At 40.0% G+C, this 21,715-nt stretch overlaps 1 protein-coding gene across 13 annotated transcripts in view; it reads left to right on the forward strand.

Annotated features, from left to right (window-relative positions):
* The window catches only part of TLR8 (toll like receptor 8), a 29,008-nt gene extending 13,890 nt beyond the window's left edge, over positions 1 to 15,118 (forward strand). For 5 of the 13 annotated variants that reach the window (XM_036226885.1, XM_036226887.1, XM_036226888.1 and 2 more), the window contains 3 exons: positions 85 to 188; positions 5,480 to 5,546; positions 11,938 to 15,112. In XM_036226885.1, the coding sequence (XP_036082778.1) occupies positions 11,944 to 15,063 (3,120 nt within the window). In that variant the 5' untranslated portion in view covers positions 85 to 188; positions 5,480 to 5,546; positions 11,938 to 11,943 and the 3' untranslated portion in view covers positions 15,064 to 15,112. The other 8 variants (XM_016119524.2, XM_016119507.2, XM_016119500.2 and 5 more) reach the window with 7 other exon arrangements.
* Positions 15,119 to 21,715: the final 6,597 nt, after the last annotated feature.

Consider the following 21,715-nt stretch of genomic DNA (forward strand, 5'->3'; position numbering starts at 1 on the left):
AAAGCAACTCTGAATGTAGGTAAAGTGGCCTGGTGTACAGGAAATTTCGAAAACCAAATGCAGTGGTCTTAATTTTTTGGACAGGAAACGAAGCAAATTCCAAGGCAGGAACCGAGCTGGAAAGTTCCTTTCTGATCCTGCCAGAAACAGTATTCTCTTCTAGAAGCAACAGGTTGGAGGTGAAGCAGGTAAGAGGAGTTTCTTATTGGCTATTTCTACAGAAAAAGACAAACTCTGTTCCCTCACATACGCGAGTCATCTGCTGGTGCCTAGGCCTGAAATTAATATACTACAAGGAGCTTAATGGTCAACTTTAATTATTGCTTTTCTTGTTAGAGGTTATAAAGTAACAGGTTACTATTTCTAAAATTATATTCTCTAGCGTTTAAGCATAGCAGGTGGTCAGTTTTTGTTACTGTCGAGAACTGGCAGATCGAAAAACAAACTTTATAATTTTAAAAGATGATATGTTTTCTAGAAAATTCAATAAGATCTAAGAACAGCTGAAAAGCCAGATTTCAAGAGCTCATCCAAATTTTTCCTTATATTTTTCCACGCTCATTTGGTGCTCATTAAACTTCATACAGTCATTTTTACCACCATTTAATGTATATTGAAGGGATTTTTGGTTAATTTTTGTATCCATTTAATGCCCATTATAGACCTTGGAAGTAAATTAATTCTGTGCTGAAATCTGATGGTGCTTTACAAAATGACTGCAATGGCTCATAAGGAATGAGACCAAGAGGACTAATGACACGTACGGAGTGGCAATTGATGTTAACTTCTACTTGATACTTGTAAACCATTGAGATCGCCAATATAATTATATTGTACGAAAGTGAAAAATGGAATAATAATAAAATCAAGCTAAACTTGCAAAACTGCCCACCTCCCTCCCACCTGGCCTCAGAACAGGGGTTTTTAGCCTTGACTATGTATTAGAATCATAGAGAAACTTTTTAAAAGTTCTGCTGCCAGGCTGAACCCCAGACCAATGAAATCAGAGTCTCGGGGGGTGGGAGCTGGGCATTGCAGCTTTCTGACTCCCCAGGTATCTCAGCATTCAGCCACAGCTGAGAACAACTGCCTAAGTGGCATTTAAACAGGTCTCTTGGGTCCGGTACTAAAGAGGATGACAAGGCTGCAAGAAGACCCAAAACTTGTTCATTAGCCCCTTGGTTTGACTTCCAAGAGCAAAATAATGATTATCTGAAAAGCTGATGCTGTGGAGCAGGGTGAGGGCAGTTGGCAAAGTTCATTCTCTCCTTCAGCCACTGCCCCTTATCCTTCTATGTGCTAACCCTGATGCAGCGTGAGGGTTTATAAGACAGGAGCCCGCCCCGTGGACACCCCAGACTTATGGAGTATCACGGTGTGTCTCATAAGAGAGGATGTCATTAGCCAGGGTTAGTCCTTGAAACTCAGTTGGATGCTGTTTGTAAGTGTGCTTTAATGTCACCTCCAGGGTCTGTTGAGGGGGGAGCATCATTCCAATGGAATGTATTTGAGTTCAACTGAGTTATTAAATGGACTTGAGGGATTGATTATTTTTTAAACTATTATCTCTAATTTATGACTCTTCGGGGCTATAAAGACACAGTAAACTTTAATGTATTACCTACAGTTCTGGACCGATATTAGTAAGTACGGGCTATGTTGGCTTTTCAGATAGTTACAAAGAACTGCTAGTTAGTTGGTCCATATATCTAAAGTCGGTGGATTTCCAGTTGTTCCGTGAGATTACAGAGTGCTCTGTGGTAGACTGATCATTGCAGAAAGGTGGGTAATCCACCTCGGCAATCAAATCTTGAAGGTTCCAGGTATGGCTATGGTGTTTCTGCTGATAATCCAAACCAGACCATTGCTAGCTGGCCCCTTGGTTCCGGCTAATTTTTTAACTACTCAGGTACCCATGTAAGCTCTTTCAGCTCTGCCACCTCTCATCTGAGTAACTTCGAGTAAATTAGCCTCTTAGGTTCCACGTCTGTAAAATGGGGTCTTATGACAGCACCTGCCTCACTGATTTGTAGGGGGATTAAATAAGGAAATGCATGCCTCACACTCAGCCCAGTGTTTGTCTCCTGGGAAAGCACTCACCAAATGCTCCCTACCATATTGCCCGGAATTCAAATAGCATAATTTTTCATATTTTTATGTATATGAAATCAGGATCCATGCCTTCATTTATAGGTACCTTAAATGTGGTATAGTGGGTTCTTTTGTCCTCCAAAGCCGTTAGTAAATCCATCGAATTTGGAATGGATAAAATAAAGTATCTATTATTAATTGTAAATTTCATCTAAGGTGATAAATCCTATCTGTATGACCATTTTTTTTTTATTACTTACATAATGTACCAGTTGTCAGCATAGTTAATGCAAATGAATCAGAACCCATTCAAAATCAGAAATATTTCCAGTTTGGCAAAAATTCAGTTCCAGTCGAATCCCACAAAATACCCAATTAAGTAATTCAATTAGGGGGATTAATCACATCTTATAAGCAATAGGTTCTCTTGACATTTTAGTATTAGGGGACGCCAGCAGGACCCATCCCGAGAAAGGGGTGCAGCTAAAGAGATGGGCTGTGGCAAATCACATGTTGGCAAAGGAAGCCTTTGAAGAGAGAGAAGAAAGGAAGCATCGTTGCAAACTCTCTGCTTGCAGCCTGAAAAGGGGTGTGAAAAGGTAAAAAGCCATTTGATTCCAGGAAGGCAGCCTCAGGCACCTCGCAGACCACCTTCACCTTAGAGTGTGTGGGGAAACCTGCAGGATTGTAGTATCCCCTAGTGAGGTCAGTCTTTTTGCACCCAGTCTCTGTCCTGCCTGCCACTCTCACCCCAGGGGCTAGGTTATGGGGGTGGCCCCTTGGCTCATTCTGACTTCCAGGGTTCCTCAGCTAAGACAGACTTTTCTGAACTGTTCTTCAAACTGCACTGGCCTTTAAAAATTGTGGTTTTGGTGTCCATTGGGGTCCAAGTTGAGAAGGAAGTTTTGGGCGAGGACTGAGACAGGTCATTTTCATTGTAACATTTGGCTCCTTCAGAACCCAAAGGAGGGAATTGGACTATTGTGCACCATGGACCCAAACAAAGAATTGATTCGGTATGTAAAATAGGAAAACAGTTGTGAAATTGCTTCTTTGGTTGCTAGCAACAGCTGTATTTGGCAGGGAGGGGGAAGTTAAGCAGATTTCTTTTGAGGTGTGATTCACATGCTTTCTTTGCAGAAATAGGTCTTGATTTTTTCTGGGTGTTCCAACGCAACGCCCAGTGAAAGATGCAGACCATGCAGACCTCATCATCCACATCAGTTCTATGCAGTGGGTTTCACTGAACAGCTCTTAATTACCCACTCTCTGCTCTTACTCTCTTTCCTGTGGCTGCTGTAACAGAGTACCTCAAACCTGGTGGCTCAAAACAACAAATTTATCCTTTCATGATTCTGGAAGCCAGAAGTCTGAAATCCAGGCATTGTCAACAGAGTTGGTCCCTTCTTGTGGTCCCAGAGGGAAAGTCTATATTGTGCCTTTCTCCCGGCTTCTGGTGGTAGTGGACAGTCCTTGACATTCCTTGGCTTGTAACCCCAATCTCTACCTCCTTCTTCACATGGTCTTCTTTCCTGTATGTGTCTGTGTTCAAATATCCCTCTTCTTATAAGGATATCAGTCATTGGAGTAGGGCCTGCCCTAACCTAGTATGAACTCATTGTAAAGACCCTATTTCCAAATGAGTTCACATGCGCAAGTACAGAGTTTAAAACTGCTTCGACATATCTTTGTGGGGACACATAATTCAACCTGCAACACTTCACATTTTTTGATCCTCTATTCTGCGACTTCTACTTAATCATAGTCCTTTCACTTCACCAGCTCCTATTCTAATAATCTACTTTCCAGGAAGTGTCTCCAACTTAACTTGTCTCCGGAGACCTGATCTGAGCCCCATTATACCCTCACTGACGACCAGAACCAATTTCTCCTTAGGCACAGAAAGCATAAAGCCTAGGGCCCATGATGCTTTAAGCAAAGATTTAACTTTTAAAATCAGCAAAATTTTTTCTGGATGTTCCAACCCAATACCAATGCGCAACACTAATTTATACCAATGTGGTCATAAAATATAATTTTACTTTTTTTTAATGGAGGAAGAGGCTCATGAAGGGCAAAATGACTCAGGCCCATGAAAGTCATAATTTGGCCCAGTTGACGGCCATATTCTATTTTCCAATTTAACACATGCCCAGAAAAATTCAGGAATTGCTAATGTGTCCCCAGTGAAGGAGATTTAAGTACTGATGCACAATCTCTGATCCAAAACCTGCGGGTCAGAATTGTGTCAAAGTTCGGAATTCCTGTTTTAGTAAGATAACATGTTACCTATATGACATATGACAAAACACTCCCAATGGGTCCAGGTCACACACATGGCTATTTCTGCCATGATACTAAAATGTTCACACTAAGTGGATAAATAAAGACGATGGTAGCTTTAAGTTAGTTTAGATCAGGTTATGCTGCCAAAAACATTACAAAACAAAACAAAACAAAACAAAACAAAACAAAACAAAACAAAACAAAAACAAAAACAAAATCTCCCGATGTTCAAATCTTTTAGAATTTCTGAATTGCAGAGAAGGAATTGAGAACCTGTGCAAGACAAGATCCACATTAAGAAAAGAAACCATAAACCAGTGTCCTGGGTTGCCAGATGCTTGATTCCACCAATTGTTGGGTCTCTGATTTTGTTTTCTTTTTCTCGGTCGACCTCCTTTTCATACTGGGTGAATTCCCAGGTGACTGGTGCTGGCTGTTATTTCATAATGAAGAGAGGGGCACCAAAGAGAAGCTCCAAACGAAAGAGCAGGGTTTCCCAGTCTATGGTTGAGCCTCAGCTCAGGACAAATGGGTGCACTCGGCTTTTGACTAGGGCGAGGAGAGTGAGGCGTTTGCTTTGGGTACCAAATTTAAGGGAGGGAGGGTACCAAAAATAATCGAGATCAATAATCAAGATCAATAATATTTTAATGCTGTATTTAAAAAAAATCAACCTGGTAAGCTCTGGACAGCAAGCCATTTGCCTGTTTTAATAAACAAATTAAGTTTTTTTTGTAACCAGAGCCTGGCTGAGGGTGAGGCAGGCAGAACAGGGCATTGCAAGTGCGGGGTCAGAATCTGTCCTTGTTTAAAGTATCCTTGTTTGATATTTTGTCCATCAGGGATTTTCAGTTTTTAAAATAGTATTCATCTTGATGACTAAGTTTTGGGGGTATCCCCTTAAATTTTGCAGCCGTGGCCCTACTATTATTGTGCCCATCTGCTTTCCCAGCAAGATCCTCCGGTGTCCTGACTGGGCTGCTGGAGTGGGATGTTCATAACCCAATGGCCGTCAGTTTCTAGAGCCCAGGGGACAGAAGTGGAGGGAGTTCCACACTCCAGATACAGACTGTCCTTAACCCTCGTGTTTTCTCTTGGACAGTTCACCTGGGCCTTCATTTGTACCTCAAGTCCTGAACCCAAGGCTCTGGATTTGACCTTAAAAGATCGTAAGTCTCAGAGAGGGGAGCTAACTTCACATGTGTGCTCTTAACCAATCCACTGTGCAGCCCTATCTGCCATGCCTGTTGCCTCCAGTCGCAGAGTCTTTCCAGGCTTCTGTGATGGGAATGGACTTTACTCTGGTTGACTCTTCAGTTTCTCTGTTCTTCTCTGGCACCTACTGCTCAACCACCTGCTTTCCATCTTCAGCTTCCTACATGGTCTTTGCCTGCTGTGGTCTTCTCTTACGCCCTCTCTAATCTTGTTAGGGTCCTAGTCCTTTACTGTCATTTTAGTGGGAACCTTCAACTGTCAGACTCAAACAACGGAAGTGTCCTCTCTCTCTCTGTATGTCTCTCTCGCTCTCTTATTTGCATAGTTCCACTTTCTTTCTTATTTGCATAACTGCTCTTTTTTCCTCTATTTATGGGGTTGCCAGTTCTCTCTCTATACTTTTGCCTCATTGCATTTCTCTATTTTATTTGGAGAGTTGCCATTCTTCTCCTGCCATGCTGGATAGTGTTTATTTATTGGTTACATCTTAAGAGTAAATTTTCCCTGGTAACCTTCTCACTTGGTCTGGGAGCTGGTTCCCTCTGATGTCCTTTTTGGAGTCACAACTTTTGGTAGCCAGAGGAATGGGTGTGGCCAGGAGGAAGAACTCAGCTGGCCAGGTACAGCTCTTGCTGGGGCCTTGGGCTTCGCTCTGTCCTCAGATCCAACTGGATGACATGAGCTAGGGTTCGCTCTGTGAATGAAGGGCTTTTGCAGTCTATTCTGCCTCTATGAGGTCCTCAGGATGGAGAGGCTTGAATAGTCAGGATTTTCACCTTAACTTCTCTGCTAGCTTCCTGTTCACCACTTCCCATTCTTCCTACCCAGGCCCTTCTCTTAAAATTCAGGTTATTTAGAACCGGTTGACTCAAGTTCTTACCTCAGGACTCTTTTGGGAAGGTAGAGTTAGGACCCTCAAGCTCTTCATTCACAAGTCCCCTCTGATCACTTCCATGGCCCAATATTTACTTTAAAGTGCTGCAAACTCTCTGGGATGCCATTTTCATTTTGGAAATACAGCAAATTGCAAAAGGCTTTCCTCCTGGTCTCCAGAACCCCCTTACAGCCTGACCTCAATTGCTCAGAATTGTATGAGAGAGAATTGCGTTTGAAGTTAGATGTCGACGCCTTAACTTGAGGCCAGACCTGCCAAAGTGACCACCTGAAATGTCTCATCTACCAACAGTGCTCTGTTTGCCATGCAAAGGGTCTGCAAGCTGGCCTCCCGCTGCCGCGGGCCTTTAAAAAATTATTTTTATTTTTTATTTATCTATAATTAAAAATTAAAATAGGAAGCTGACAAGCACTGCCTCAGCCAGGTGATCAAGGTTCACGTCCACACTGCAAGTCGCATTGCCAGTATGTGCCCTTGGTGTGATGTGACTAGAATGACACTTTACCTCTGTGGTCTTCCTCTCCAAAACTCATTGCCCCAATCTAATCATGACAAAAGCATCAGACAATCTACATAATCATCCCCTTTCTCAGCTTTATTTTTCTACATAGTGTTTTCCACATTACTATCTAGCAATGTAAGCTCTGTACGGGCAGGTAATTTAATCTGTTTTGTTCATTGCTGTATTCTCAGCCTGAAAATAGTCCCTGAAATAAAGTAGATAATAAATATTTTTTGAATGACTGAATAAATGAATAGAGCTACCTTCTCATTTTATTGCTGCATAGTAATCCATTATATGAACATAACATAATTTTTTAAAACCAGACCACTACCCATAGGCATTTAGATTCTTTCCAATCTTTTGCTATTACTAGCAGCCCTGCATTGATGATCCTCGTATATAGTCATTTGCATACAAGAGGGTCTATCATTAGGATCTATTTCTAGAATTAAAATTGCTGAGCCTATGTATGTTTCCAATGTTGATAGATATTACGAATTGCTCTCTATCTTAGAGGCAGCACTAATTTAGAGTACTACTGGCAAAATATGAGAATATGCTTCTCTACATCCTCACCCACACAGTAGAATCTGTGAAAAATGCTATCTCAGTGTAATATTTTGAGTGAAATCGAGTATTTTTTCCTATATTTAAGGGCTATTTGTTTTCCTTTTTTCTGTGAACTGTCTGTTAATATATTTTTGTTCATTTTTCTATTGGGTTATTTGTCTTCTCACTTATGCATAAAAAGTCTTTACATATCAAATGTATCATTCCTTTAGCTGTGATATGAACTGCAAACATGTTCTACTACTTTATTGTTTCATGTTTGGCTATCAAGTTTTTTCATGAGGCAGAATTTTTATTTGTATGTGCTTTAATTAGTCTCTGCTCTATTATTATTTTTTCATTGTTCTGGAGTAACTAGGCAATGCAATTAGACAATAAAAATGATTTAGACTGCATAAGGGGTGAGAGGAAGATCATCATCATTTGTAGATGGTTTAATTGCTTACCCAAGAAAATCACATGGAGAAACAACTATTCTAAATAATCATAGAATTTATTATAGTTGTTTAGCATAATATTAACTATAGAAACCAATACTTTGTGTATACCAAGAAAGACCTAGTAGAAGGTACGATAGATGCGATCCATTAACAAGAGAAAAATCATAAGCAAGACTTGCCCTACCAGATACTAGCATACCTGAAAACTGTAATTATTAAAATATGTGGTACCAGCACATGAATAATGAATAGATAGATGAAGCATGATAGAGAGTCTAGAAACAGATATACACAGGAAAGTTAGTTTATGACGAAGGGAGAATATCAAATTGCTAAACAAAAGATGATTCAATAAATGATGTTGGGGCAACTGGGTCTCCATTTAGAAAAAAATAATGTGGTTCTACACCTCATATTTTATGCCTAAGCAATTCTAGTGGGTTAAGATATTTCAATGTAAGAAAATTAAATCATAAAATTATGAGAAAAAAGGGATGAGAAAAATCATTGTTGATATTGAAGTGTGGAAGATCCTTTCTGGCTTACACTGCCCTGGAAGATCACATTAATCCCTGTGGCTGTAGTTGCCATGGCTCCCAAATTCATCCTTCTATCAGAACCCTCCTCTGATCCTAAGACAGATATATGTAACTGCCTACCGGACATCTCCACTGGAAGATCACAAACTCAACTCAAATTCAACATGTCAAATTTAATCAATATTCACTTGCTCCACCCCCTGCCCCAAACAACCTTCTTTCTCAGTGAAGGGAACACTTTTCCGTCCAGTTGCACAGATTAGGAATCTGGAAGTAACCTTGAATTCTTCCCTCTCCCTCACAATCCAACCCCCCACCCCGTTATATATCTATTGCTACGTCTCTCAGTTTTATCTCCTAAGTATCTCCTGAATCCATTTCTATCTCCATTGCCACCAACTTTGTTCAAGCCACTATCATCTCGCTCCTGAAGTTATGTGTCCCCTTGCCAGTGACCACTGTCAAATCAATAAGCATGGTACCACTCCACTTAAAACCTTCAAAGTCTTGCATTGTTCTTTAGTTAAAGGTCAAAATCTACTCTTGTCTTTTCTTACGTCCCTTGCTGTCTTTTGGTTCCATATATTCATGTGTTCATGAAGATGAGGGCTGAAAAATGTCCATTGAATGTAGTGACATGGAGATACTGAGGACCTCAGCAACATCTCTATTTGTCATCTATTGTGTGCCATTCCAGTCCTCTTGGCTATACCTCTTATTCTGGGTCCTACTGTTACAAGCAGTCCTCTGCAGGTTTTGATCAGCTTTGAGGACTTGAAACCTGATATGGTTTGTCTTAGGTCCAAACATGCTCTTTTGATTCCTGTCCAGGCTCCTGTAAAAGCACAGCGTGAGAAACCCAAAGGAATACACTCAGGGCCTTTGTATGTGCTGGAACATTCTTTTGACCTATACGTTCCAATTAAATCTTAGAATCCCAGCTCAAGTTTCTTTTCCTCAGGGAAATCTTTCTCAGCCTCCTTTTTTAAGGCTTTTATGGTATCATATACTTCTTTGTGTCACAATTGAAATCTTGTGATGCTGTGTTCAACTCATGTCTCTTTAACCCACTAGACTGTGAGCTAACTAATAAGCTGTGCATGTAACCAAACAGACTCCCCGGGCCACCCACCAGCTTGAAAATCACAAAGAAGAGTCGGGAAGTGACTTCCAGATCCAGCAATTTTCACACTTGGAAATCACGGAGGCTCACACCTGCTTAGGTGCCGAGCAAATATAACATTGGGTCACCTCCCAAAGTTGCTCACATCCCCAAGCTTCATTACCCCCTTGGTGCACCTGGGTCTCCCAGTGGAGATGTTGAGCCTAAAGATTATGGCGGCTTCTGCAAGAGCTGCATGCTTTCAAGTCATGAATCATCTTTTCACACATATCATCTAAACATATTAGTTTTCTATTTGTATATAACAAATAACCGCCAAATTTAGAGGCTTTGAATAATACCCATTTATTGGCTTAAATTTCTGTGTGTTAGAGTTTCGGTAGGCTTCCCTGGGTTTTCTGCTCTAGGTCTCATAAGTCTAAAATCAATGTGTTGGCCAACTTAGACTCTTATTTCGGGACTCTGGATAAGGATCTATTGCCAAGTTCATTTGGGTCCTCAGTCAGTTTTAGTTCTTTGTGGTTGTAAGGTGAGGTGGGGAAGCATTTCCTTGCTACCTGTCAGCAAGGAGCCACCCAGCTTCTAAAGGATGCCTGCATTCCTTATCAGTGGCCCCCTCCATCTTCAAGTCAGCAATAGTGCATCAAAATTTTCTCCTGCTTCCAATCTCTCTGACTCTCCCTTCTGCTGCTAGCCAGAGAAGACGTTCTGCTTTTAAAGGTGTATATGATTAGCTTAGGCCATGTAGATAAAGTCACTTTTGCCAAGTAATGTAACATAATTACAGGAGTAATGCCAGAGGCAAAAGTCACAGGGGTGATCTTAAAATTCTGCCTTCCACACCAGGTAAAACAGGGCTTTCTTTAGTAAAAATTAAGCATTAAGCAGCAGTACCTAGATAGTGCTGTTGTTGAAAATAAAAGTAACTGAAAATGCCCAGGAGTTCTGGTCCACTTTAATTTTCATCTCATAAGCAGTTGACTTTTTTTTCTTGTCTATTATAAATGGGCAATAATTATTGCCCCTCGGCATTATGAGTATCTATGTAAAATTTTTTTACAATATACTAAGGATATGACAGAGACTGCTAGTCCACTAAATCTAAATTTTAGGATAATTTAGAAGAAAGCACATCTGGTTTAACTCATAATAAGGACATAAGTTGGACTTTAGTGAAAAATATAGTTTAGAAAAGGCTGGTTGGTCTCCATAACCAGTGAGATAAGATTTGAGAGTTCTTTTGATCATAACCTGTTTATTGCATTGTATAATTACTAAAAGTAATATAATCAGCCCTTTATAAACTATCATGTCTTCCCCACAGAAGTTTAAAACATTAACAAAAGAATAGTTATTAATGCCAATGTTTATGCAATAGGGGACATATGAGTAGTAGCCATTCTGCAAAAAAAATTTTAAGTGACAGCTACATTTGAGGCATTGTTCTGGCAGGAAGATTTCAAAATGAGATTGTGTAGTATGATGGATAATGGTTAAAAACAGGACATTGAAATCAGGTCGACTCAAGTCCCAGCTCTGCAATGTATCATCCTTCTGAGGTTGCTTAAGCCTCCCAGGTTTTTTCTTCGATTAAAAAATATGGCTAATAAGATCACGTATCTTGCTGTGTTGCTGCAAACATTAATGTGGGTGAGAAAATGTTTATGTTTGGAACAATAGCTGATACTTTTTTATTATTATCAATAGAAGGGTTCCACTTTCCTGTCATGTAAGGTGATAAGAGAACTTGACATGTACAACCATAGAGGTATAGAAAAATTGTGGGAAATATCAATAAGAGATATGGTTGTGTAGATAAAGTAGAGATGACTATCTTGCAGATAATGAATGATACTGTAATAGAAGCTGGATCTGAACTCTCCTTGGGACATCAAGAGTTATATTAATAGGTCGAAACTATAGATATGTAGCTTGCTGTGCTACAGATCTAGCATAGACCATAGTCATGGTCCAGCCCTGGCCCCATTGTGGTGGGGGCATCTTGATTAATGCGTCCACAAAAGCTTCCCAAGTCTTTACATCATTATTATCTTATATAGCTCCATCTTCAATTTCTTTTAACACCATGAAACTGAACACAGTGAAAACTTAAAATCGTTCTGAACTTAATGTAATGCAATTTGTTTAATTGTGAAGAAAACCCACACTTCAAAACTCATACAAAGTATGGTGAAGCACTGTTGATTTCATCTTGAAATACCTGGTGAATGTCGCTATTTTAACACTGCGCCTCCACTTTTGATTTTCCATAGGTAAACATGGCGCTTCATTCTTTACTTCTGACCTGCGTTTTCCCGCTAATCTCTCATTCCTGTGAGTTCCTCACTGAAGTGGAGTATTCTAGAAGCTATCCTTGTGATGTGAAAAGTCTAGATATCTCTAGATTTATTGCAGAGTGCAACGATCGTCAGCTGAAAGAAGTTCCCCAAATAACAGTCGAGTGTGTGACAGAACTAGACCTTTCTGGTAATTCAATTAGGCACATAACAAATAAATCATTTCAAGGACTGCAAAATCTTACTAAAATCAATCTAAACCACAATGCCATGTTTTATTCTTACAATGAAAATCGTTCTATAAATAAAAAAGGCATGAATATTACAGCTGGGGCATTCCTCAAACTACATAACCTAATGGAATTACTGCTTGAAGACAACCAGTTAGACAAAATACCTGTTGATTTGCCCAGGTCTTTAAAAAAACTTAGTCTAATTCAAAACAACATAATTTCTATAAGTAAAAATGACACTTCGGGACTTCACAATTTGGAAACTCTTGATTTGGGCTGGAACTGCTTCTTTGGAAATGCTTGTAATACAACTTTTCAGGTAAGTTGCAGAGCATTTGAAGAGATTAAAAATTTGAAGGTGCTTTCACTATCTTTCAATATCCTTTCCGAAGTGCCACACAACCTGCCAAAATCTCTAACAGAACTTTACCTTAGCAACACCAACACCACAATCATCAAAGACGACGACTTCAAGAATTTGGAAAATTTAACAGTACTAGATTTAAGCGGGAACTGTCCAAGGTGTTTCAATGCACCATTTCCCTGTACACCTTGCAAAGGAGATGCTTCCATCCAGATAGAAGATAATGCTTTCCAACACCTGATCAACCTTCGATACCTTGACCTCTCTAGCACCTCCCTCCAGAACATTAATGCAACCTGGTTTAACAATATGCCTTTTCTGAAGGAGCTACATCTTGAATTCAATTATTTAGCACAAGAAATAACTTCTGGGGGATTTTTAACAAAACTGCCATCCTTAGAAATACTTGATTTATCTTATAACTATGTACAAAAAACATATCCACCACATATTAATATTTCCTCAAACTTCTCTCATCTTACACATCTCCGGGAATTGCACCTAAAAGGTTATGTGTTCCAGGAACTTAGAGAAGACGATTTCCAGCCCCTGATGAACCTCTCAAATTTACAGACTATCAACTTGGGCGTTAACTTTATTGAGAAAATCGATTTTACCTTTTTCAAACATTGTTCCAACCTGTCGGTCATTTACTTGTCAGAAAACAGGATATCACCCTTGGTAAATGATAACAGGCAAAGTTACAGAAATGGTTCCACTGTCCAAAGTCATATCCTTAAGCCACGCTCAGCAGACACTGAGTTTGACCCACATTCAAATTTTTATCATGGCACCAATCCTGTGATAAAGTCAGAATGTACACATTATGGCAAAGCCCTAGATTTAAGCTTGAACAATATTTTCTTTATTGGGCAAAAGCAATTTGAAGCTTTTCCTGGCATTGCCTGCTTAAATCTGTCTTCAAATGGCATTGATCAAGCATTAAATGGAACTGAATTTTTAGCTATGCCTCAAGTCAAATATTTGGATTTATCAAGCAATAGACTAGACTTTGATTATGATAATGCTTTTGGTGAACTGCCTGAGTTAGAAGTTCTAGATCTCAGCCACAATGAACACTATTTCAAAATAGCAGGAGTAACGCACTGTCTAGGGTTTATTAAAAATTTAATGCACCTAAAAGTTTTAAACCTGAGCTACAACAGCATTTATACGTTAACAGAGTACAATCTGAGTAGCACATCCCTAGAAGAATTAGTTTTTAGTGGAAATCGCCTTAACCTTATGTGGAATGCTCGGGATAACAGGTACAAGCACATTTTTCTATGTCTCACGAGTCTGAGACGGCTTGACTTATCCTTTAACAATCTTAAGCGTATTCCAGATGAAGCATTCCTTAACTTGCCCTCGAATCTCACCGAACTATATATAAATGATAATAAGTTATGTTTCTTTAACTGGACATTACTCTACAAGTTTCCTTTGCTCCAGTTGCTTGACTTAAGTAGGAACAGTCTATATTTTTTAACTTATAGCCTATCTGAATACACGTCTTCTCTTCAGACGCTGCTACTGAGTCACAACAGGATTTTCCACCTGCCTTCCAACTTTCTTTCTGAAGCCAGCAGTCTGGTACATCTCGATTTAAGTTTCAACCTGCTAAAGATGCTCAACAGATCCGCGTTTCAAACTAACAACATGACCAAGTTAGCCCTTTTGAAACTAGATGGAAACCCTTTAGACTGTACCTGTGACATGGCAGGTTTTCGAGAATGGCTGGATAAAAATCCAAATATTACAATTCCTCGACTGATAGATGTCACTTGTGCCAGTCCTGGGGATCAAAAAGGAAAGAGTATTATGACTCTAGAGCTAACCACCTGTGTTCCAGACACCATCGCAGCCATATTATGTTTCTTTACATCCTTCATCACCATCATGGTTGTGTTGGCTGCCCTGGGTCACCATTGGTTTTACTGGGATGTTTGGTTTATATATCAAGTGTGTTTAGCGAAAGTAAAAGGCTACAGGACTCTTTCCACATCCCAAACTTTCTATGATGCTTACGTTTCTTATGACACCAAAGATGCCTCTGTTACAGACTGGGTGCTAAATGAGCTGCGCTTTCACCTAGAAGAGAGTGAAGGAAAAAACGTGCTCCTCTGTTTAGAAGAGAGGGATTGGGACCCGGGATTAGCCATCATCGATAACCTCATGCAGAGCATCAACCAAAGCAAGAAAACAGTATTTGTCTTAACCAAAAAATATGCAAGAAGCTGGAGCTTTAAAACAGCATTCTACTTGGCCTTGCAGAGACTAATGGAAGAGAATATGGATGTGATTGTGTTTATCCTGCTGGAGCCAGTGTTACAGCATTCTCAATATTTGAGACTGCGGCAGAGACTCTGCAAGAGCTCCATCCTCCAGTGGCCTGACAATCCCAAGGCGGAAGGCTTGTTTTGGCAAAATCTGAAAAATGTAGTTTTAACCGAAAACGATTCACGGTATAATAATTTGTATGTTGATTCCATTAAACAGTACTAACTGATGTTAAGTCATGGTCCACCAACATAATATAAATGCAAAGAACTGACCCTTCTGTCTTAGTGATCTATTGCTGTGTAACAAATCACCCCAAAACTTAGTGGCTTAAAGCAACACAATCGTTACAGTCTCTGTGGGTCAGAAGTCCAGGTATGGCTTAGCTGGGTTTTCTGTTCAGGGTTTCTCAAAGGCTGCAATCTAGGTGTCAGCCAAGGCCAAGGGCATCTCCTGAGGTTAAGATCCACTTCTAAGCTCATACTCATGTGGTTGTTTTCAGGATTTAGTTCCTTCTGGACTGTTGGCCAAAGTCTGCTCTCAGTTTTTGGCCATGTGGCCCTCTCCCACATGGAAGCTTGCTTCATCAAAGCCAAAGAGAGAGAGAGAGAGAGAGTGCTGGCAAGACAGAAGTCACCATCTTTTATAATCTAATCAGGGAGGTGATATCCAATCGTTTTGGCCATATTCTACTTGTTAGAAGTAAATCACAGATCCCACCAGCTCATTGGGAGTGATCACCTCAGTCCAGGGGAGCTAGTCTCTGACCAAGATGGGTGGTTGTGATGGCTGCGGTCAGCCTGCCATCTTGGTCAGAGACTGAATCTCAGGAGGTGGGCTACTACATCTTCTTTTTGATATCTAAGAACTTTTGGAACTATAGCTAATAGTTCTGATGTTAATCTGCTGTTTAGATTTATCATCTATCCATGGCTACATGATTATATTATGTTGTAGTTGGGTTAATCTTTTAGAATTTTATAAATATGGGCTATGATATTCGACTTCTAAGGTTTGGATGCCATTTAAAGGCTGAGATAGATAGCTTTTTAAGTGTTCTCAGAGCCATTTTTTAAGGGATGCAGCTAAATTAGAAGGATTTGGAACATTTATCAATTGCCATTGCTGCAAGTCTTGAATAATTAACAATGGTTCATTTTGCATGATGAACATATGATAAATATACTGTAGGGAAATAGATCTATGATATTTTAAAATTGTTCTCTACACTGGGTTTTTGAAAATACTTTAAAAAAATCTTTGGTGGACATCAAAGGGGAAATCGTTTTCATGAAGTTTGTACATTCGGATAATAATTAACAGAGAAATTAATTCTCTCTTTACTTCCTAGTCAGAACACAAAGTCAGAATACCTACCTGTTGACACTCTTTACGCTTTTCTCCCAAATGAAACAACTCTGGTACTCTCCACCACCTCTGCTGTCCCTTTCATTCCTCTGCATCAGTGCATAGCATCCTCTCTCCAGTCCAGTTATGAATCCTGAGGAGGTACCTTAAGAAATATACCTGAGAATAACTGGAAATTATCCAAGAATAATAGTCCCTTCAGAATGAAAAGAAGAAAAATCTCCAATACACCATCCTTCCTTAAGTACAATTTCATCAATCTTGCAGGATGAGTTATCTTGAAATACATGTTTCTAAGGAACTGAACAAATGGTGTGTGATTGTGTTATTTAATATGGAAAATGTGGAAATCAGCACAGGTTTGCCAAGGATAATTTTAGCATTGTCACATTGAATCTCGTTTTGTTTATATGTTCATGATGTTTATAGGGAGACATTTGTGCTGGTGTTTGTTGAGGCATGGGGACAAATATCCAAGATCAGGATCGTTCCAGAAAGGAACACCTTTAAAAGAATGGTTGGGGGAAGATCCAGCTTATTTCTGTTGATGCCATGTTAATTTATTCTCTGCTAGAAGCTCACTCCTATGTTCGCTGGTTGTTTTCGTAAGGTAAAAAAATGTAGATTTTTCAGTAGCATTAGGAATTAGGGATCTCTGTTAAGCTCACACACTTTGGCGGTGTTCTGTCAACAGAATTAAAAGTTAATGAAAGTCACAGGCACTTTTACCTTTTCCTTAGCAAGTATCTTCATAAAGTGAAGATGGCAAAATCAGTGTTTAATAACATTTGTTTTTAGAATTTACTCATTTCTCATTTAAGATACTGGTATGAGAAAATCAGACTTATAATTTGGTAAAGAGAAGGTCAGCATTGTTCTGTTTCCTGTTATTTTTAAATGAGTATATGCTAATGCCTGCATATGAATTTTTAAAAATTCAGATTTTACAAAATGATGTAAAATGAAATTTAAATATCTCTCCCAACACAACTTCACTTCCTAGAGAAAGTCAATATTAAAGATTCTTGTGTATTCGTTCATATTATGTGTAAAGGCTCAGCTGCTATAACAAAGAGACCCAATAATACAGAAGTTTATTTCCCTATCTCATGTGCTATTCCCTGAGTTTTTGTGTCCTGCCCAAATTCATATGTTGAAACTTAACCCCCAAGGTGATGGTATTAGGAAGTGGACCTTTGGGAAGTGATTAGGTCATGAGAGCAGAGCCCTCAAGAGTGGAATTAGTGCCCTTATAAAACTGGCCCAAGAACGCTCCCTTGCTCTTCTGCCATGTGATGTCACAGCAAAAATATAGCTATCTAGGAAGCGAGCTGTCACCAGACATCGAATCTGCCAACACCAAGATCTTGGACTTCCCAGCCTCCAGAATTGTTAGAAAGAAATCTTTGTTGTTCATAAGCTACCCAGTCTCTGGTATTTTGTGATGGCAGCCTGAACGGACTAAGACACCTGTACCAGTCCTAATGAGAGTAGTTCAGGTAGGCAGTGCAGCTCTGCTCTCCATGGTCATTCAAGATCCCATGTTTTTTCCTCTTGTTGCTCTGCTGTCCTCTGGGGAACTGGCATCAGCTGCATGCTCCAGGCTGGAAACCATTGCAGTTGGGTTCCACCTGGAGGCAAGGGGAAAAAAACAAGGACGAGTACTCAGACCAGTGTCTTGAGGCCTAGCCTTGGCAGTGGCACAAGTCTTCTGCTAACCTTCCATTAATGAAGACCTATTGGACCCACATAATCACAAGGTGTGATGGGAAATATGCTCAGCAAAAAGTCTATAATCATGAAAGAAGTAGTGAAGAGATTTGGTAGATAGCTAGCAATCTCTGCTATAACTTCTAAAAGTTTTTAGTTTGCTCATCTAAGCCTTCAATTGCTCATTTACTAGAAGGGAATAGACTTTATAATAGTGTTCGATGTTCTGCTCTTTTAATTTTCCTCAGAGTACATTTTTCTTTTTATTGGCCATATATTACTGCCTTATATGAACATGACATAAAGTATTTCCCAGTCCTTTATTGCTGAACATTTCAGTTGCTTCAAATCTTTTGGTATTATCAAAAAAATTTTGTAATACTTATGTCTTCATATTCACATATACATATCTCCATAGAATAAAATAAGTTTGGTTACAGCGATACTCAAAGTGGTCTTCAGACTGATGCTGATCTCTGACTGGATGTTACTGGTTTGTGATGAGATAAATACAGAATTTGAGAATTTTCAATTCAACATGGCCATGACTTCCACTCTCAGTGGTTCGTGACAGGTTGGAAATTTTAAAAATATGATCTTTTGCCACAGATGGTTTGAGAAGTACAGATCCAGAAGTGGAAATACTGGGTCAAAGAGCTCAAGCATTTAAAATGTTTATAGGTACTGCCCATCGTCCTGCGAAGTGGCAGCTCATAGATACACTTTCACCAAGAGCCTTGGCAGAAAGACTTGAAGAACTCCAGAGTCGAAGAAATGATGGTTCTCATTTCCCCAAATAAAACGGACTGTGCTCAGAGTCTATCTTGAGGTTTCTTCCCTTGTCGAGGAATTAGTGAAAATGATCAGTTTGGCATGGATTTGGCCTGCCAATCAAAACATGTTATAAGCATAAATGCGATGTAAAAGTCTAGAGCCTGTCCTGACTGTGGGGTCTGTTGGGAAGGAGGAGGAGGGTTAGGAAAGCATATTTGCATATGTATTGTTTTTATAATGCAAACTACACAATGCCAGTTTTCATGCAATGTTTTTGACTGATGGTACTCCATGAAATGCAGAGTGAAAAACTTCATAGAGAGGATTGGTTGAGAATCACTGAAATAAGCTTTACTCGGTCTGATGTGATTAATCAACTGCTGAACGATGGGAACAGGGAGCATGACATCGTGGCGGGAGGGGAGAAGCCTGAGACAACATGACAGATATTCACTTCGTTGCTTCTTCATTATTCACTTTTTACCTTACGATCTCTGGCCCAGAAAAACAATGCAGTTTCCGCAAAGCGCAAGAAATAGACCTCCCTGTTGCTGTTAGGAATCTAACACCACAGGGAAATGCTGGGGTTTCTTTGCCCTGCGATCTACCTTGATACTAGAGCTACCTGCTAAATCAAGCATCTCCCACTGTCCTCAGTAAAGGACACACAAGTTAGTAGAAAGAAGGGTCTTTTCATGGAAGAGGAATGTCAGGATGGAGTTTTATCAGAGACCCGGGGAGTCCAACCCAGACAGATCCTCCTCTGCACTCTCAGAACCTTTTCCTGTGAAGTGGAGACTCTCTCAGAGGAGTTCTTCACTCTTTTGATGTAAGTTGTGCCTATGCAGATATTCTACACCGTTCATGCAACAAAAACTGAGTGAGCGCCTGCTATGTGCACCAGTTGTCGCTGCATTCAAGCGTATGCCTGGGGAGATTTTGGACCAATGGTGACTGGTCTTCCCTCCCCTCTCTAAGACTGGGCCTCAAGACTGGCCCTAGGTGAGTATTTTTCCCTGAGGTCAAAGAGAGAAAAGAAGAGGGGGATGTGGGAGGGGGGAGCTGTGTTACAGCAGTACGTGAAGGACTCTCTGGAAGGTCTACCAGGCCTCCGTGCTCCAGCTGGTCCTGCCACAGTACTTGAAACCATCCACACATTGCTCATTGCTGTGTGCTAGGGGAGCCCAGAGTTAAGTCATTAACACTTTAGCTATAAATAGATCCTCAGACCCCTTCTAGTGATAAAGAATAAGTCTTACACATTCCAAACTTATTTTATCTTTTTTCATATGTTCTCAGACTGATTATAGCGATGGTTACACAACTCCGTGAATCTATTAACAGCCTCATTTCTCGTTTGACCTTTTTTTTAAATGGCTCATTTAGCATGGCCCCACCATGTCTGAAGTTCCTGGCATTTCCACCCTACACTCTTGAAATCTTCTCTATCAGCTCACTTTGGTCCTCTGCTTTTCTCTTGGAGCTGGTCAAGATTTTCCAAATCCCTGTTTGGCATTGATCAATGTTCGTTAGCCTCTGTTAAGATAATAACAACCCTGAGCCACAAGAATGGTGATGCCCAGGTCTCATCATAGCTAAGAAACTGGGAGACTCTGGGCAAATCACTCCACCTTTCTGAGCAAGATTCTTCATTTGTAGAATGGAACTAAATGATCTCCAAGGTATTTTCAAATATTACAACCGTGTTAGTTTCCTAGGGCCACCATAACAAAGCACCACAAACTGGGTAGCTTAAAATAATAGGAGTTTATCGTCTCCTAGTTCTGAAGGCTGGAAGTCTGAAATCAAGGTGTCAGCAGGGCCAAGATTCCTCTGAAACTTGTAAGGGAGTGTTTTCCCTTGGCTCTTGTAGCTTCTGGTGGTTCGTTGGCAATCCTTGGTGTTCCTTGGCTTGTAGATGTGTCACTCCAATCGGTGCCTCCACTTTCCTCTATGTCTTTGTTCCTATAACGACGCCAGTCATATTGGATTAAGGGTCCACTCTACTCCAATGTGGCTTCATCTTAACTCATAACATCTGTACTCATAACAACAGCCCTGTTTCTAAATGAGCTCACATTCTGAGGTCCTGAGGGTTAGGACTTCAACATAAGATTTGGGGAGACACAGTTCAACCCATAAGAACAACCATGGCTTTTCTTCTTTAGAAATCACTCAAAATGCCATGAAAGTTAAAAATGCCCTTGTGAATTGGAAAGTCATTTATTATTGTTGGATGAATAAAGGCAATTTCCCTCTTAGCCATTAATAAAACTATTATAGTGATATGGCCAGTTTTCCCCTGTCATTATCCTTGAACTTAAAGCCATAGAGTATCCATTATTTCCAGTAAGTACAAAAGAAGGTCACACATTGTGTTCTCTTCCCTTCTGCCTTTGAGTATTGTCAGGGAATGGGGGAATTGATAAAGCGCCATGTCTTACTCAGCAATCATGTTGTCTCGGAGGAACAAGGCAATGGAGAGCTGTGTTTTGAACCTGAAAGGGACATCTCAGGACTTCCTGTGTCAGTGACCCGAAATGGAAAAGGGTTTATAAATGTCCCTCCAGTGTGCAAAATGAAGGGATTAGATTTAAAATTCATATGATATTAACAGAAAAAACAACACCCTATTTATGATAGCATAACATTGCCATTGGGAAACTGTTTATTATCTGAGCCATATTTTTTTTTTCTGGTGAAAAATGCGTGTGTAGGAGTAGAGAGAAAAGATCCATCTGTCTTATCTTCCCAGTCTTCCTCCGTTTTGACAATATACTTGGACATTTTAAGGATAATTCTATAGTTATTTCAGTAATGATGACACCAGAAGCTCAGAGATGGTAGAGAGTAATGTCTGGGTTTGCAAGAAAAGCCAGAATCCAGAGGCTAATGATTGACTTCTGTTTTCCTCCCAAACATGCAGTAAGCGCTCTTGATTTGACCTCCTAAATTTCTCTCCCACCCATCTCCATCATCAACACCCTTGTCCAAGCTACCAGCATTTCTCATTGGCTTCTTGTTA

The sequence above is a fragment of the Rousettus aegyptiacus genome, unplaced genomic scaffold, assembly GCF_014176215.1.
Source record: "Rousettus aegyptiacus isolate mRouAeg1 unplaced genomic scaffold, mRouAeg1.p scaffold_m13_p_9, whole genome shotgun sequence".
Taxonomy (NCBI): Eukaryota; Metazoa; Chordata; class Mammalia; order Chiroptera; family Pteropodidae; genus Rousettus; species Rousettus aegyptiacus.